The sequence below is a fragment of the Delphinapterus leucas genome, chromosome 16 (assembly GCF_059928025.1).
Source record: "Delphinapterus leucas isolate spDelLeu-1000000601 "Yukka" chromosome 16, BTC_Dleu_Yukka2, whole genome shotgun sequence".
NCBI classification, from domain to species: domain Eukaryota; kingdom Metazoa; phylum Chordata; class Mammalia; order Artiodactyla; family Monodontidae; genus Delphinapterus; species Delphinapterus leucas.
The window spans coordinates 84671523-84688704 of NC_143144.1; the positions used below are offsets into that span (position 1 = coordinate 84671523).

General features: G+C 43.1%; 1 protein-coding gene across 6 annotated transcripts in view; it reads left to right on the forward strand.

The window, feature by feature from the left end:
* The window catches only part of GLRX3 (glutaredoxin 3), a 31250-nt gene extending 14455 nt beyond the window's left edge, over window positions 1-16795 (forward strand). For all 6 annotated transcript variants that reach the window (XM_022568435.3, XM_089898366.1, XM_089898365.1 and 3 more), the window contains 8 exons: window positions 388-589; window positions 5436-5608; window positions 5847-5908; window positions 8079-8136; window positions 9108-9160; window positions 12951-12990; window positions 13075-13167; window positions 16556-16795. In XM_022568435.3, coding sequence (XP_022424143.1) covers window positions 388-589; window positions 5436-5608; window positions 5847-5908; window positions 8079-8136; window positions 9108-9160; window positions 12951-12990; window positions 13075-13167; window positions 16556-16606 — 732 coding nt within the window. In that variant the 3' untranslated portion in view covers window positions 16607-16795. The remainder of the gene's footprint in view (window positions 1-387; window positions 590-5435; window positions 5609-5846; window positions 5909-8078; window positions 8137-9107; window positions 9161-12950; window positions 12991-13074; window positions 13168-16555) is intronic.
* Window positions 16796-17182: the final 387 nt, after the last annotated feature.

The window sequence follows — 17182 nt, forward strand, 5'->3', positions numbered from 1 at the left end:
TAATGACTCCTTTAGGAAGTGGGTGCAAATCAGTGCTTCAGGGTACCTCTGGGTGTTAGCATGGTCCCCCAGGTACCTCATTTATACTTAAGAGTAGATTTGATCCCAGCGAGGGTGGGGAAATCCTTTCTGACCTGGTTTGAGAAGTAGTGCCGTTTTCCTAGTATGTTCCTAAAAAGGAAAAAAGAAAACAATTATTTATTTCTAAAATTGAGATGCATAGCAGGTAATCTGTAATCAGAGTTTAAAAAACTTTTCCAGTGATAATGTTGACCTCTTTAAAAACTGGCTAGAGCTATGGATTTGTGCTTGTTGTAATTTTAGAGCCTAAAATATAGAGATGATGAAGAAATGCACACATGCTCTAAATGACTCTTTTAACTTTAGAATTCTCAGAAAATGGACCGATTAGATGGTGCCCATGCCCCAGAGTTGACTAAAAAGGTTCAACGACATGCGTCTAGCGGCTCCTTCCCACCCAGTGGTAATGAGCACCCGAAGGAAGACCTCAGCCTTCGCCTGAAGAAGTTAACTCACGCTGCCCGCTGCATGTTGTTCATGAAGGGAACTCCTCAGGAGCCGCGCTGCGGTAAGGGGCTGCTCGGAGGATACTCACCGGGAGGGGCGCAGTTGAGGCGATGCGCTCTGTACAGGCTGCGCCATATATCTGATACTTGTGTTCAGACACCCTTAGAAGAGCGGGAAACGTTATAACTCCCAGGAGATTCTATAATTAGGTGTGAGAACTCGTTTGCAGCGTAGACTCAGAGAATGTTGGAACCAAAAGGCATCTTGGAAATCTGATTCAAAATCTTTGCTGTCTACTACCTAAGTCCCAGTGAAGGTGACTTGCTCGGGTCGCTGGGTAGCAGGGTTGGGATTAGGTTCCGGCTGCCAGACTGCTGTCTCCATTAATGGGCTTTTGGGCTGTTCAGTTAATTTTGCTCTTAACACTTACCTCCCTTTCTTGGCAGCCTCCTTTTATTCACATAGTCCAGATTCAGCAGTTTGAAAATGTACAGAATTGCAGTAGTGTTCCTGTGTCTACCCGGTGTACTTCTGTTTTCCCTGTTTTCTCTCAACGTCTCATGACTGTATTATTCACCATTGATGTCAATTCCAGTTTGTAGCTGCTCATAATTTAAACATTCCCACTTCTGTGGCTTATAGTCACTCTTATTGTTTTACCACAGGTATGCTTGGAATTTTGTCCTTGAGTAAGTCTCAGAGTTATTTGGCCCCTCTGGTATTGGGGTTACGTTGTTTTCTTTTTACTGTGCCTTGTACAACATTATTATGCTGCATAATGGAGCATTTAATGCCTTTTGGTGATGCATGTTTGTTTCAACTGCACAGGAGGGATTTATTAAGACAGGTGGCAGGAAAGTTGAGTGTGTTATTGATGTGATTACTGCATGTCCAGTGTGACTTTATAATATAGCCAAGCTTCCAATATAAAGTTAATTGTAAATTTTTCCCTGTATAGTTAGCAAATTACATATTAAAGTATGAAACAGTCTAGTTTTAAACGTAAAGTTTCATGATGAATTCTATCTTAGGAAGATAAAGAAATGGTTCCTTTTTCTCTCAGTTATGCTTGAAAATTTTCCTTGCCAGTATTTCCATGTCAGATGCCTGCTGTTTGTGTATTGAAAGGCTAACTTAGTCTATACTAGAGTTAACCAAAGATAGCAACAGATAGTCTCTGTGTTTTGGTTGTTTGTTTTTAATGGATGTTGCAGCTGGTTCAATTTCTCCCATCAGGCATGAAAATCACTTCTGGTACTTTATGTGGTGACCTAATAACAGGGACTTAAATCAGTCCAGTGGATTTTATTTAATACCTTCATTGAAGCCTGAAGTGCTGTAGAACTGGTTGTAAGATGTGGAGGAACTGGTGGGACAGGTTATACACAGGAAACCTACAGTAAAACCAGTAGAGTATTATTTCCTTTGGGAATGAACAGTAGTGTTCTCTTAATCGTTTCTGAATAATAACCTAATGAAATTGGCAGGTGGTAAAAACTGAAGCTTAGGGAAGGTATTCTGAGGCAGCAGAGGGGAAGGTGATAGATATACTGGAAAGCCTCGCAGACTAGATGTCACTACAGGTGAGCTGCAGTCCTAACTGCCCCTATGCCTGCCACCTGCCTTGATAACTTGAGGTACAAATCAGTTACCTTCCGTGTGACTTCACTTCTTCTTTGGGTGTTGGGGGTTGGAGCCAGTCTTGGAGAGCCTTTTCAATTCAGATGTTATATGATTATTCAAATAAATTAGAATTATACTTAGAAATAATCATTTTTCTGCTTACCTTTTCATTAGACTGGATTTATGATGTATTTCTAGCCGTTTTTATATTAACTGAGTGACATTTGGAAGACTGTACAAATAACGAGGTAGAATAAAAAACTGAAACATTTCAGAGCAATAGGAAAAAACGCTGTATTATAGACATTTAGATAAATACTTGGGGAATTAAAAAATATTTTTAGATACATATTATAAACAGTTTCATTCCGTACAAGTACTTATTTTATTGTTCATAATTTTTATAACTACACTTTAATAGGCTTTTCTGTTTCCCAGTATGTTGGTTTCTGTTACATCATGTCTTTCTATCACATATAGTAAATAGATTATTTTAGAGTTTTGGTATTCTTTGAAAAAACATCTACTTAAGGATTAATTGGGAGTCTTTTATTGTGACTGTGCCCTGCTGCTTCCTTCACTGAGGCTGCTCTGATTCTGTTTGTCCTTTTCTGTGTGCACTGCTACACAAACTGTCTTTATCTTCAAACTGTTCTTTTACAGGAATATATACGACTTTCACCCTCTTCCTTTCTGAGCCTGTTTAGTGGACAATTGTTTTTGCTTTTCTGGTGGTATGTTAGAGATGAGGCGTAGGCAAAGCCTCCTCTATAAAAGAATGGCCATCAGTGCTTATGAGCTCAAGTGGCTGGTATTTCCATATTTTGCACAGAATTCACTTTGAAAGCACTACCGTCAGTAACATGCATTACTCCTTTTGGACGCCCTTTGTGGAGTAGAGCTACACTTCATTTTTCATTAGTGGGCCCCCACCTGGCTTTCAGTTAATCAGAAAAACATGAATGAATAACATTTAAATTTTGCATCAAGGAAACCTTGAAAGCCGTTTCGGGGTCTGCCCTGGAATCTACTTGGACTCAGCCCAGCCCCTGCACATTGCACATCTCTGTCTTCTCGACCTTCACTTTTGGGCTCTACCTAGAGAATGGTATGGTGTATTGGGAGCCTGACATGCTGATAGGGTCTCAGTCGTCAAAGAATTAGATTATCCTTATTCTGTGCTGCTCAGGAGGACAGGAAAGAGAGGGCTCTCATGTTTTAGGATGATTTTCAAGAAGAGCTGAGATGTACATCTTTTTAAACAGAATGATAAATCCTTCAACATGCAGGTTAATCGAGTTATTTGGGAATTCTTGTATCTATTTCTACTAATAAAGCTTTTAGCAAAGCAAAAGGTATTTGAACCACAGTGCAAAAATTTCTCCTGCAGTGAGAGTCATCTAACTGTTTTACTTTTTAAATCAGACACAAAAACATTGCAGGTTCCACAGTGTTCTTTAGGGTCTCGTTGTTGTTACGTAGTGGGACAGTTAGGCTCCTTATTCATGTCTTCTGTCATGAGCAGAAATGATTGTGGGTAGAAATGGTGGTTCTGGGACAGTTAAACGTGGTTTTTCTACTTTTAAATATTTTTATTGCATGCGTGCATTTTTCCTAAAAAACGTGGGTGTAAACATTTTGTTATTAGAATAAGGCCTTCTCACTGTTTTATCCTGAAGCGTAACATTCCAGTCTGCCTCTTTAATCCTGAAAAATGCAACTCTACCAATCAGTCCTTCTAGTCTGCATGTAATTGCCTAAAGCAAAAATAAAGCTTTTTCTCAGCCAGTTACAGTAGAAGTGAGTTAATGTGTTGGCAACAGAATAACTGTCAGCAGTCAGCCGTTAGCTGTTTACTAATGAGCTCCCAGGTGAATGAAAATTCAGAATCAGTGTTTTACATGAACTTAACACTGCAGTTGTAGAAAAAGCGACTTATGTGCTATACAAATAAATACTGCTACTTCATCTCAATGAACGGCAGATCTAAAAATGTCTGGAGCCAGTAATAGATCCATGGTTTAATAGTAAAAGTGCTTTTTGCATGACATCAGGTAAAGCCTATTCATACAATTAATTTTATACTGAATTTCATGGTTTGATTTTATTTGAAAATAATTGCAGATGCTGTTAAATCTTCCAGGAATTTTGAATCTGAAGGTTATTTTCCAGCGGATTACGACTGTTTGAAAAGAAGAATGATGGAATGTGAAAGAGTAGAGTACAGAGTATTGAAAAACAATCGGGAAGAACTAGCTTATAGAAAGGAAAATACTCTCTTTTCAGACAAGACTAATAGGTTTATAAAAGACTGATATTCACACTTATTCTTCAGTACTAATGTCATAATAAGAAAATGATGTCAAAAAAGTACAGAACAAAAAAAAAGTATAATCAAATCATGGAACATAAGATTGTCACTACAGTGAGGTAAAAAAAAATCACATTACATACTTTGGGGAATATAAATAGTTTTAGAAAAGAAACTGTCAAGTTATGACACCAGATGAGAAAGGATACCAGCAGTCTACTGGCAGTTCATGTATAACAACAGAGAAGATAGCTCTGAAATTCAATGTGCTATATCCATTCTAGACTAAAAGAGAACACACTGCTTCTTGATTGTTAATTTATTCTGTTTAGGGATGATGAAAATTGAGAACTATTGAAATGGGTACACAGGAAGTAGTAAAAGGGCAGTAGAAAACAAACAGAATTGGGTTTCCGAGTATGGTCAAGTACTAGTTAAAAATAACAATTGTAGAGTTTTTTCCTCCACCCAGTGTTGATTCTCATAGATTCACAGAACAGCAGAGCTGGGAGGGACTGTCTGGGCATCCACGTCAGTCCCCTGATTGATGGGAAAGTGCAGGGGGCAGAGGTGGCTGTCCAGGCCTGAACTGTGCCTCCCCTTGGTGAATGGAGCTGGTGCTGGGGCTTGAGGTCTCTGCTTTTTGGCCAGTACTGTTTTTCCTACAACAAAAATACCTAATATTGAAGAGGAACTTCGATAAATAAGCATACTTTGTTTTTGTTTGTTTGTTTAAACTCATGATACTTTAAAAAGTTAAGCCATACCTGAACATGTGATGTGGTTCAACGTCAGAGAAGGGGTTCTTGGAGTTTACTTCCTCATTACATACTATTCAGCCATGCCAATTAAATCATTGGTAAAATAGAGGCAGGCATCTATGTTCAGTAGATAACATGTAATCTGAATTAATTTAAAATTGTGTGTATTTGAGAGAGAAGTTAAGTTCTTGATTTTCTTTTTCTGTATGCAGGTTTCAGCAAGCAGATGGTGGAAATTCTTAACAAACATAATATTCAGTTTAGCAGCTTCGATGTCTTCTCAGATGAAGAAGTTCGTCAGGGCCTCAAAACCTATTCCAATTGGCCCACCTATCCCCAGCTCTATGTTTCTGGAGAGCTCATAGGAGGACTTGATATAATTAAGGTTAGACTTGAGAAGACTAGACCTTATAAAGAATTTTCATATTTAAGCATACTTTTAGAAGTGCTGTATTAAATCTAAAGTATAAATTTCTTAAGGTTCTACCTTTATGAATACGAATCTGAAATAAATACAAAGTATTTCTGATGAGGTGATTCATTAATATTTTATATTATGGCATGACCAAGGAGATTTATGTTATAATAAATGTTTCTTAAACTTACATGTATGTTTATTTTAGGAGCTAGAAGCATCTAAAGAACTAGATACAATTTGCCCCAAAGCCCCCAAGTTAGAGGAAAGGTAAGTGTTTTAAAAGTTTCAGTCTGCTATTATTTTAAAAACATTTTTAAATTTTCAGTTTTTGCATTACTCTTTCTATGTAGAAATCAGAGATTTGCTTTTGTATGCCAAAGTCATAATTGTGTCATTTGCAAACTAGTCATGCAGACTTGGGAAGGTCTGATTTGGATGGAGAAAATTTTGTACCGATTTAATGATTATGTGGAGGATAGTCTTTGTTTGATAGAAATGTCATTGTCACCATGGAACGACCAAATTTTAGTTCTCTCCATTTCGGAGCTGGGATCCAGTTGTCTTGGCGTTCAGGTTTTAGTTGCGGTTCCTGCTCACAGCCTAAAGCTGGCTTACTTGTGTTTTCTTCTGTTGCTGTCACTATCCTGGTAGAACGCTGTGAAAAGTGGTTGAGTGTGGAAAGCAGATGCTGTGCATGGAGTTCGTGTGTAAACACTTGGGGGATTTCTCACTGCCTTTTGAAGAACTGTGGTAATTTAAAAATTCGAGGAGATTTTAGAGCTGTAAAATCTCTTAGTTTTATGAAGGATCTCAATCTGCTTTCAGAGACTTTATCTTATAGAAAGTTTGGGCTTTGGCCAGTAGGAAGACTTAAAGTTAGGATTTTAAATGTAATAAATATTAATTAATGTAGAGGATTAAAAAGCAATTTATTTTGAAATACAGCAGCATTATCAGCCATTCCTAGTCAGGGCTTGACTTTGTAAGGTAAAACTTCCTGTTGTAATTTTCTTATCATTTAACATTTTGAGATTTTCTAAAAGTGTTTAATAATAAACACCTCATTTATCTGTTTCTGATTCATGAAGTAGTCCTCATAGTTTGGATATATGTCGAGCTGACCTTTAAGTGCCACATTTTCTCACATGATTGGCGCCTTTACTGCCTTGTGGGTAGAAAGTGCTGCCCCTGGTTGCTTTGATGCTCTGGTGTCTCCAGTTGGGTTTCTGCTGTGCGGCCTGGCGGCCATGGAGGCTGTGTGGCTTCAGAAGACTGCTGTGCTTTTTCTAATTTCTTTTTACAGATACACTTGTATTTGCTTTCCGTTTATTTTCCTCTGTGTTGAATACACTTTTGCTGTTGTTTTTGTCCCTGTCTTCATCAGACCTTCTCTCTCTTTTCCTGATGTGCTGCATTTGTATCTCCTGTGGTTTCAGACACCAGAAGATAACTGGCTAGAATTACATAGAAAGTAATATCCAGTATATTTTGAGTAAAAATTTAAAGGGCTCCTGGAAAGCAGAGTGCAGGAGCCTGAGTTCCTGGGCTTGGCCATGTCTCTGTGGGTGGGACAGAGGGACCTGTTTGGTTCCCTGGATCCCGGTAGTTGGGTCTCCAGGTGCGTGATTGGGGTCTTTCTGAGAATTAGCTGATTGTACCACATGAACGTGTATGTGACGTAGCTTTGTGCATGATTGGTGTGTCTCGTTTGTGATACCTTTTTTCTCTGAGGAGATTTGGAGCCATGAATGATCCAGAGCACGTGGAAGGAGGAGAACACGGTGCTGTGACCACCACTGTCCACTGGGGCCTAGAGGCCCTTCAGCAGCCCGTTGTCCTGCTGCGGGCTGTTGCTGAGAGTCGTTACTGGGCTCTAGGCTGCATGTAGATGGTTAGCATTCCTGACAGCAGTTAGATCATGAGGTTTGAAAGATGGTATAAAGTACCAAACATAAAGTCAAGACGAGAGCATTTGATTTTAGCCACTGGTGTTGGTTGGTGCTCCAAGATTTAGCGCTTCTCCCTCCAGGTGGGACCTTGTGGGCGTGAAGAGTGTAGAGCCATGCGAGCCTTATGATGGGAAAGGGACACACAGGTCTAGTTCTGGAAATTCTGGGTGGGCTCAGTCTGTAGGTCCCTTACTGAACAATTCCTTACTGAGTTGGTTATTATTATTTTTTTAGTTCTGTGAGTTGATGGGCTTAACTTGCAACTTGAAGGCACACTCATTGCCTTAAAAAGCCATATTGTGTTTTACAGTGGCTCAGGGAGACAGTGAAATAAAGGAAAATGTCAGTGCGTTTGCTTGTTTAATGCCACTCAAAGCTGTGGACCCTCATCCTGCTCTCCCTCAAAGATGTTCGCTGCTCATGAAGCGGAGTGACAGTGCTGTTTAGTAATTTAGCTGAGCCGTTTTATATCCATTTTCTCTCTTCAGGCTCAAAGTACTGACAAATAAAGCTTCTGTGATGCTCTTTATGAAAGGAAACAAACAGGTAAAGAACTCAAAAATGGTTTTATTTTAAATTTCTTTTGATATTATCTGCAGCAAGGGGACACTTAAATCTTTTTTTCCTGGCTTTAGCTAATGAAGCTGTAGTGGTAGCAGGAAGTTATCCAGGCCTCAGTTGGTGCTTATGGAGATAAAACAAAGTGATCTACATTTTGCTTGACTTTATCATCAAATCTCAGTGGGGTGCATTTCTTCCTGCTGCCAAACTTTGTCAGCTAACGTGGTCAGCACTGTTAACACTGGACTGGTTCTGTTAGCTGCTGTCGACTCCTGGAGTGTGCAGTTTGGTTCTCTACTTCCCGCGTTATACCTTTTTCTTTTCTTCTTGGTGGTTATTTAAAGCAGATTTTTATCCTTTTTTTCCTGGAAGCCCAGGAAGTATGCATAAATTCTGGGAACAGAATCATTAGTGCAGTTAAGGTGTTTATGTGGTGCCAGGTCTTTCCCAAAGGATTGGGAGTTGGAATCCTGGGGCGTGATAAAAACTGTAAGATTTTTCCATAACCTCAGAAAAGTTTGGTGCTCTATAGTGTAAAGGTAGATTTAAAAAGTGGGAGTAGAAGTCCAGTTGGGAGTAGGAAAACAATGACCCTAATCATTGCAGAAAGGTGGAGTTGAGGCCGTCTGAGTGAAATAGAGAAGGGGCAGCAGAAGCCTCAGGGTTTAACTCAGGACCTTTCTGACCACAAAGGTTATAATGTTAGAGCACGGGTCATCTCCAGTGGTTACAAACCGAGGTAAGTCTAGGGGCTGTGCGTCTCGGACGACGTCTGGATGGGTCAGTCCTGAAGGTGCAGGTCTTATTCCTCTGACGGCTCTTGATGTGAAGAGGCCCTGGGAGGTGGCTGCCTTCTGCAGGTGCTGTCCCCCTTGACAGAGCATTAGATACAACCGTGCTAGTGGGCTGTGTGGGAAATGCAGTGCATCCTAAAATTGGTTTTTTTCTAAATTTAGGAAGCTAAGTGTGGCTTCAGCAGACAGATTCTGGAAATACTAAATAGTACTGGGTAAGTAAATCTTGTTTTCAAATGGTATGTTTTAAGAAATGCTAACTTTTCAGTTCTGCCACTGATGCTTTTCAGTTGTTATATCTGTTCATATATTTTTATCTATTTATTTTTGCTCTAACATTTTGCGAATGCTTTAGCTTAGACCACAGTAGAATTTTCTGACCAGTGTCCAACCTGTCGGTAACATAAAGGAGGTATTCTGGCAGTCGTCAGAATAACTCTTTGTCTACTTTCCCAGAGGAAACTTGATAACTGAGTTCTTACCATGCATAAAGATATTTTAGGGAAAGTGTATTATAGGTTTTTAATTTTCTTTAAAAAACTATTCTAGTTTCCAAATAGTTCATGAAACTGATAGGATACATATTAAGATCCATTGTCTGGATCTGAGAAATAGGGTAAATTAAATTGCAGAGCTCATGTTTTTGCTCTCCTTAGTGATGGAGCTGCCGGGTAAGAAAATTGTAATTGAGTTTTGTGGTTAAAAACCAGACCACTTGGTACTTCCCTGGTGGCGCAGTGGTTAAGAATCCGCCTGCCAGTGCAGGGGACACGGGTTCGAGCCCTGGTCTGGGAAGATCTCACAGGCCGCGGAACAGCTAAGCCCGTGAGCCACAACTACTGAGCCTGCGCTCTAGAGCCCGCCGTGTGCCACAACTACTGAGCCCACGTGCCACAACTACTGAAGACCACACGCCTAGAGCCTGTGCTCCGCAACAAGAGAAGCCACAGCAATGAGAAGCCCGCACACCGCAACGAAGAGTAGCCCCTGCTCGCTGCAGCTAGAGAAAGCCCGTGCGCAGCAACGAAGACCCAACGCAGCCAGAAATAAATAAATAAAATAAATAAATTTATTAAAAGAAAAACGAAAACAAAGAAAACACCAAACCACTTGTTTGGAGATACTTAGCACATGTTCTATGGGGTTGTCAAATGTTTCTGCTTATCTTTCTTCCTTATTATTTCTCAACTGCTTCTTTTCAATATTGTAAGGATTCTAACCGTAGCTTTTTTTTTTTTTTTTTTTTTTTTTTTTTTTTTTGCGGTACGCGGGCCTCTCACTGCTGTGGCCTCTCCCGTTGTGGAGCGCAGGCTCAGCAGCCATGGCTTACGGGCCCAGCCGCTCCGAGGCACGTGGCATCCTCCCGGACCGGGGCACGAACCCGCATCCCCTGCATCAGCAGGCAGACCCCCAACCACTGCGCCACCAGGGAAGCCCCTAACCGTAGCTTTAAATAGACTAGCCGACCCTGTGAAGTGACACGGAAAGTCATCTCTGAAGCATTTGGGCATTCTTGGGCAGGGTGGAGTAGCACAGGTTCAAATACAACTTTAGGGACCAAAGAAGAAACACAGTTGTTCTCTTCAAATGATTGTGACATTTCACAGAGGAGAGTCTAGTTGCTTTTGTCCTGTGGCCTCCAGCTGCCTCGTTTTCACCCCGCCCCAGGATGTAGGAGAGGCCGGCTTGGCTTTGGTTGTTTTTTTACGCCCCCTTTCTCTGTCTTCCCTCTGCCACAGATCCCAGTCAGTCGCCTTCAGGCCACCTCTCCCCAGTGCCAGTGTGTCCCCTCAGGTCCTGAGGCCAGGGTAGGACAATCCTAGGCCCATCACCGCTCAAGTATTTGGTGGAAAGTCTCCATAACTTTACTTTCTGTCCCATGTCTGTCTAATCCTCATTGGATTGGAAGCACCAGTTAACCCCCAGTGGAGCGCCTTCTTTGGGAGAGAGTGCCCTCCCGGCTCGAGACTGGCTAAACGCCTCCCAGGGTCTGTTAACTTGAGTGGCCCGTGGTCTTGCTGAGAGCCATTAGAATGTGGAGGAAGCTCCTGGCGCTTTATTCCTTTCCTCCATTCTTTTTTTTTTTTTTTTGCGGTACGCAGGCCTCTCACTGCTGTGGCCTCTCCCGTTGCGGAGCACAGGCTCCAGACGCACAGGCTCAGCAGCCTTGGCTCACGGGCCCAGCCGCTCTGCGGCATGTGGGATCTTCCCGGACTGGGGCACGAACCATGGTCCCCTGCATCGGCAGGCGGACTCTCAACCACTGCGCCACCAGGGAAGCCCCTTTCCTCCATTCTTGGACTTGTCTGTTCCTTCCCTAGCCAAAATATGTGTGCCTTGAGGGGCTGAGTACCTAGTGTGTATTGGGTGTGAAAAGCACCCTTTACAGTGAACTTCTAGGAGACATATTGGCTGCTGTGACTCTATATACCTATGTACATTTAGGCCCAGCACTTCTTAGATCCTTTATAGATAGTTCCAGAACTCATATTTGTATCGTACTGTGTCAATTAGGAGATCTGTGTCCTTAGTTAAACTTGAAGGGAGACTTACATTGGGTGATTCTTTTTTTTCTTTTAATCTTTTTTGCTCTTCTTTCAAACATTCCTTTTTTGGTACTTGCTGCTGATTATCCTGTCAGGTTATGTTTTTGACTGTTTCCTGCATCATGGAGAGTCTTCTTTGGAATGTGTTTACTCAGTAAACAAGATTTCCCTATGAAGATGGTTTTGGTTTTATGGAAGACAAAATTTGTTTCTTTATATGTGGCATTTTCTTTGGCCAATTTTTGGAATTGCACGTGTACCCACAGTCTCCCTGCAGGAATTCAATCTTGCATTCTTACTAATTCTTTGACCACCTTGTAATGAAATCCTCCCCGAGTAGATATGGTTGAATTTTCATTAATTTATACAAGTAGTGTTCATTACATGGCATAAAGCCACAACACTTTCACTGGTTTTGTGCATATTGAAAATAGCATGTGGGACTGCCCTGGTGGCGCAGTGGTTAGGAATCCGCCTGCCAGTGCAGGGGACATGGGTTTGATCCGTGGTCTGGGAAGATCCCACGTGCCACGGAGCAACTAAGCCCGTGTGCCACAACTACTGAGCCTGCGCTCTAGAGCCCGTGAACCACAACTGCTGAGCCCATGAGTCACAACTACTGAAGCCTGCACACCTAGAGCCTGTGCTCTGTGGCAAGAGAAGCCACTGCAATGAGAAGCCTGTGCACCGCAACTAAGAGTAGCCCCTGCTTGCCGCAACTAGAGAAAGCCTGCGCGCAGCAACGAAGACCCAACGCAGCCAAAAATAAATAATTAAAAAGAAAAAGAAAGTATAGCGTGTGTGTTCTGTGATAAAGTTTATTGCTGTGTGGAAAGCACGTCTGCAGAGGGTAGAGTTGGTTGGCAATGTTTTTTCCCAGCTGGTGAGCCCCCAGCCTCCATCCATGGGCACCAGCAGGGCTGCTCTCTGCTGCAGCCTCAGCAGCTGCCAGTAGGTTAGGAAGCACAGTGCCGAGGGGGCTGGAAATGGAGCGAGGGTGTTACGACAGGCCCGCATGAACGCCGAGTCTAGCCTGAGCTTGGCAAACTGCAACTGGCCGCCTATTTACGTACATCGAGTTTTATTGAAACACTGTCCTGTCATCTCTGCCTTGTCTGGCTGCTTCTGTGTTTCACAGCAGAGGTGAGTGGTTGGAGCAGAGGCTGTATGGCTCGCGGGGCCGAGATGTTTACTGCGTCACCCTTTACAGAAAGGTCGCCGACCCCTGTCTGACCTGACACTGTGTAGAGAAAACTCCAGATAAATTCGTGTCTTGGGATGACTTATTTTGTGTAGTACCTGACAGATTAAGAAGTAAAATCATTTCTATGTTTCCACAGTAAATTTTGTTAGCAACAAAATAGTTTCACTTTTCTTGACTTTTTGGAACACCAAATAGTTATTATAATTTTTGTCTAAAACTGTATTTATTGTTAAAATGTTTTCTCCTTTTTTGTAGTGTTGAATATGAGACATTTGATATCTTGGAGGATGAAGAAGTAAGTTCTATGTTTTATGTTTTGTCCTTTATCATTTAATGCTAATCTGACAGGAAGGTTTCAGGGTCCCTGTTGTTTCCGTAGGTTCGGCAGGGATTAAAAACTTACTCCAATTGGCCGACATACCCTCAGCTGTATGTGAAAGGGGAGCTTGTTGGAGGATTGGACATCGTTAAGGTGAGGTTGGGATTCGTTCGTCTGGGAGCCCAGAGAACTGAAAACCCGGGCTCGTTTGAAAATTACTTCATTGGGGTTGTCCTCGATGTTCTTTCCTGGCCTCATATCTAATCACTTCTAGACCAGCATTACCATCTTTACGACCATAATATCTGTCGTTCTCTCAGCTCTCACCTCATCCGGGCAAATCAGCCCCCTTACTGTGTGGCCTTTCCTGCCACGCTGGTTCCTTCCACAACCTCCTCCAGCTCTTGAGGGACTGCTGACCAGGGTCTGAAGTGTGACTGGGCATTCAGAGCAGCTCCGGGTGTGGCTGAGCTCAGAACTTGATTTATTCACACTGTACTAAGTTCTTCCATGTTTTCAGCTTTCCTTCACCCTGTCTCTGCTTTGGATTTCCTGGCATATCTCATACTGAAGTATGCTTTCTGTAGCCTTCAGGGTCTTTCTCTGTGAGTCACTTACAGAGTCTTTCCGGCCAGAAGTGTTCGCTCTGCCCCTGCTCCTGAAGTTCTCCTGTCCTTTTCTATTTATATTATCGTAATTATGTTGTTTTCTGGTGTCATTTTATTTTGCTTTACTCACATGCACTTTGGTGATGGCGTGAAGAGCACCGGGCTGAGGGCCTGAGGGCCTGAGACCTAGTGTCGGCCTGGCCCTGCTGGCTGTGTCCCCGAGGCCTGAGGTCATCTCCAAGTCCCCCTTTGATTCTCAGATGCTAGAACACTGGAGAGCTCTGTCAGATCGTAAGCATGTTTCAGGGACGCTGTTTCTTACATGTCTTTAATGATGAATTTCCTTCTTTGGTTTGCTTTAAGTAAATTCTAACTGAATTTTAAACGAACATGACTTTTCTTATAGAATTTCAAGTCCAGAACTTAGGGCACCCTTACCTGGTAGCACCTATGTGCTCTGGTGCTCTCCTGATTAGCCCAGGACCCCAGAGGGCAGCTGCAGCTTTCACGTCCTCAAACCCTACCCCTGACCCAGGCCCACCCTGGGCGTCATGGTGTGGGAGGAGGGTGGCAGTGGGTGGGCACAGGAGGGCCTGGGCAGGAATGCAGGGCTCTGCTCCAGAAGTGCCAGCCTTCACAAAAGGCGGGTGGTGGAGCTGCCAGGGCTCAGGCCCTCCTCGGCCTCGCCGGTTTGAGGATTTTCCCTGAGGTCAGATCCCTGGTATTTTAAGTGGAAAGCAAGTGGTAAGTACTGCTGTCTCTAGTTAAAATGAAAGTTTTTAACTCATGCTTTCGTACCGTGAAAGACCTCTGGCCAGCCCTGAGTGCCGGTAGGTTTTCTGAACACAGGGCCACGGTTTCATCTGCCCAAATTTTGTCTCCTGTCCAGTTCCAGGTTTGACATCACACTTCTTGAGCAAGCCAGTGAGGCATTTCCCCAATAAACTGTCTCATTCCCGGAGGGAAAAAAAAAGGTTTAACACAGTGGCTTTTGAATAGCCCTGAGGCAACAAAAATAGATCTGCATTTGTTATTTTATATCTATTTTTTATTTTTGTAAGACACAAACTGTCTTCCGACCAGAATACCCTTGAGCCTGTTCTTGTCTGAATGTTTGATGGCCTGTACCTCAGCCACTGGTAGCTCTTGGGGAGATACAATCAATAAATCTCATTTAATTCTAAAGCTGAGCTGCGTGGGCAACTTCTTCTTAGGTATATAACAGGGTGTTCGTTATATGACTTTCTGTGTTCACCTGCTAAGAACTTACACATTTGGAAATGTGCGATAGTGTTAACATTTTTCTTTGAGAAGATAACTGGGAATAGTTGTTAGGTTGCCATTTTGGTCTGTTTCTGGCAGAGGGCAGTTCTTCACCTTTAGGTCACTTAAAGCAGCGGTCCCCAACCTTTTTGGCACCAGGGGCTGGTCTCGTGGAAGACAGTTTTTCCACGGACCGGGGGCGGGGCTGGGTGGCTCAGGCGGTGACGCGAGCGATGGGGAGCAGCAGGTGAGGCTTTGCTCACTCGTCCGCCGCTCGCCTCCTGCTGTGCGGCCCGGTTCCTAACAGGCCTTGTACCGGTACCGGTCCGTGGCCCAGGGGTTGGAGACCCCCAACTTCAAGCCTCAGCTGTGTTGCCAGCGGGTTAATCCTGACTGCGCTCAGCAGGAGCCGTGAACGCCGTTTTGGTGGTTGAGTGGCTACTGAAAGCATGAACGGCTCGGGGACTCAGTGACTCCATAGGCCAGTGTCCTGAGGAAAACACCTGCTGGTTAACACGCACACAGCGTGTTACCGTTACCTCCAAAGGGCACACGGTTCATCACTGCAGACTGTTCGGATGCAGAAACAGTTGAGAGGCAGAATATTTAGATCCGTTGCTGTTCAACCCACTGGCTCACAGTCACAGCGGCATCCGAAGGGCCTGCGCCACGCCGGGCAGGCCCCTCTGGCTCTTCGTGTAGGCCACCGCGTCTCCTCCTCCAGCGGGTGAGGAAATGGACAGAAGTTAGGGGAGCTGTCTGCCCTGTCGCAGCCAGGGAGCCGTGGCCAGATTCCACCTGAGGGCCACCCGGCCCACCCACCTTGCCGCGTGGCCTGCTACTGCTTCTGAGTCGTGTGCTCTGAGAGGCCCTGTTTGGCCTTCTGGTGTAGCTGGACGGTCTGCTTATTAAATGGGTAGAAGATCCCAAGACCTTGCTGTCTGAGTTTGTGTGACAGGATCATGCCTGTTTGGGTTCAATCCAGAGAGCAGTGCGAGTGGATTTTAGTGGTTTTATTCATTGATGTTCATGCAGCTTAGGAAGAACCTGAAATGTTCTATCAAATTAAGTGTTTACCTTAAACTAGAAAATCTTATTTATCCTCCATGGTCATGTTTTAAACTTGATGGCTGTATTCCATATTTTAGATCTGAAAGATAGGCACAAAAAACTTTCTGAATTACTTCATCTCTTTAACAGTTTCTGGCTTTTACATTTACGTACTAGTACCATGGCTTTTCCAAGTCTGGTTGAAATAGTGAAGTCTGTTTACCACCTGTAGGGCCGCAGGTGTCATGTGCATTGTATCTGAGTGGACCTTAATATCACAGCGTTTCTTTTTTCAGTCACTCAAAGTTCGTTTTCCCTGTTTACTGCTATTGTTTAAATAGGAAGCTTCATCATGTTGCTCTCATTGCTGTATTTGCTAATGCTAAAAAATCTGTTGGTGTTCGTTTTAGAATGCCTTTTAACTTTAATTTTGTACTGTGATAGTGTACCCAGTTTTTATGGCATGATCCTTTGTTCAAGTGTGTTGGTGGACTGGAGTTTTCATCCAATAAGGTGTTTCTTTGGGTTCTCTGATATAGATGCGATCTTTCATTGTTTAGATGTTTTCATCTTTTATATGTACGTATGCATGATATTATTGTTTCCTTTTTTATTTTTAGGAACTGAAAGAAAATGGTGAGTTGCTGCCTATACTGAAAGGAGAAAATTAATAAACGTTAGACTTGGTGCCCAGCTGCTGCAAGAAAGACTTCACTCCAGTGGAGCAGTTCACGACTGAGTCCTCAGGAGAGGACTAGCTGTAGAAAATGCTCGTCCCCAGCTGCGCTTTGTGTATTTCACAAGGTTGGGCTAAACACACGTATGTGACGTTTTTTCCACCAAAAATAGAATGCAATAAACACTTTCAAGTCCAGTTAAAAATAATTGTGTAAAAAAGTGTGTCTTTACAGTGGTGTTAGACATATAGTTACTGTAATTAACCCACTTTTCATCTCTTTTTCATCACATGTGGGCATCTTGAAGCAGTTAAGAAATAGACAGTCTTCAGAGAGTGAAGAACTATGAGAGTCTGAACCACAGCAGTATTTAGAGCCACTCATAGACCAAACCAGTGGCTCCCCTCACTGGCCGAAGATCTCTTTACAGCTCAGAAAATTCCGCTGCAGACCGTGTCCTGACAGCATCACTGAGCTGGGCCTGGTGAAGTCGCAGTGGCAGTGTCAGGCGTCTGCAGATTGAGGACCCGTCTCAGAAAGCCCCAGCAGCGTAGTACCAAGAAACGTTTG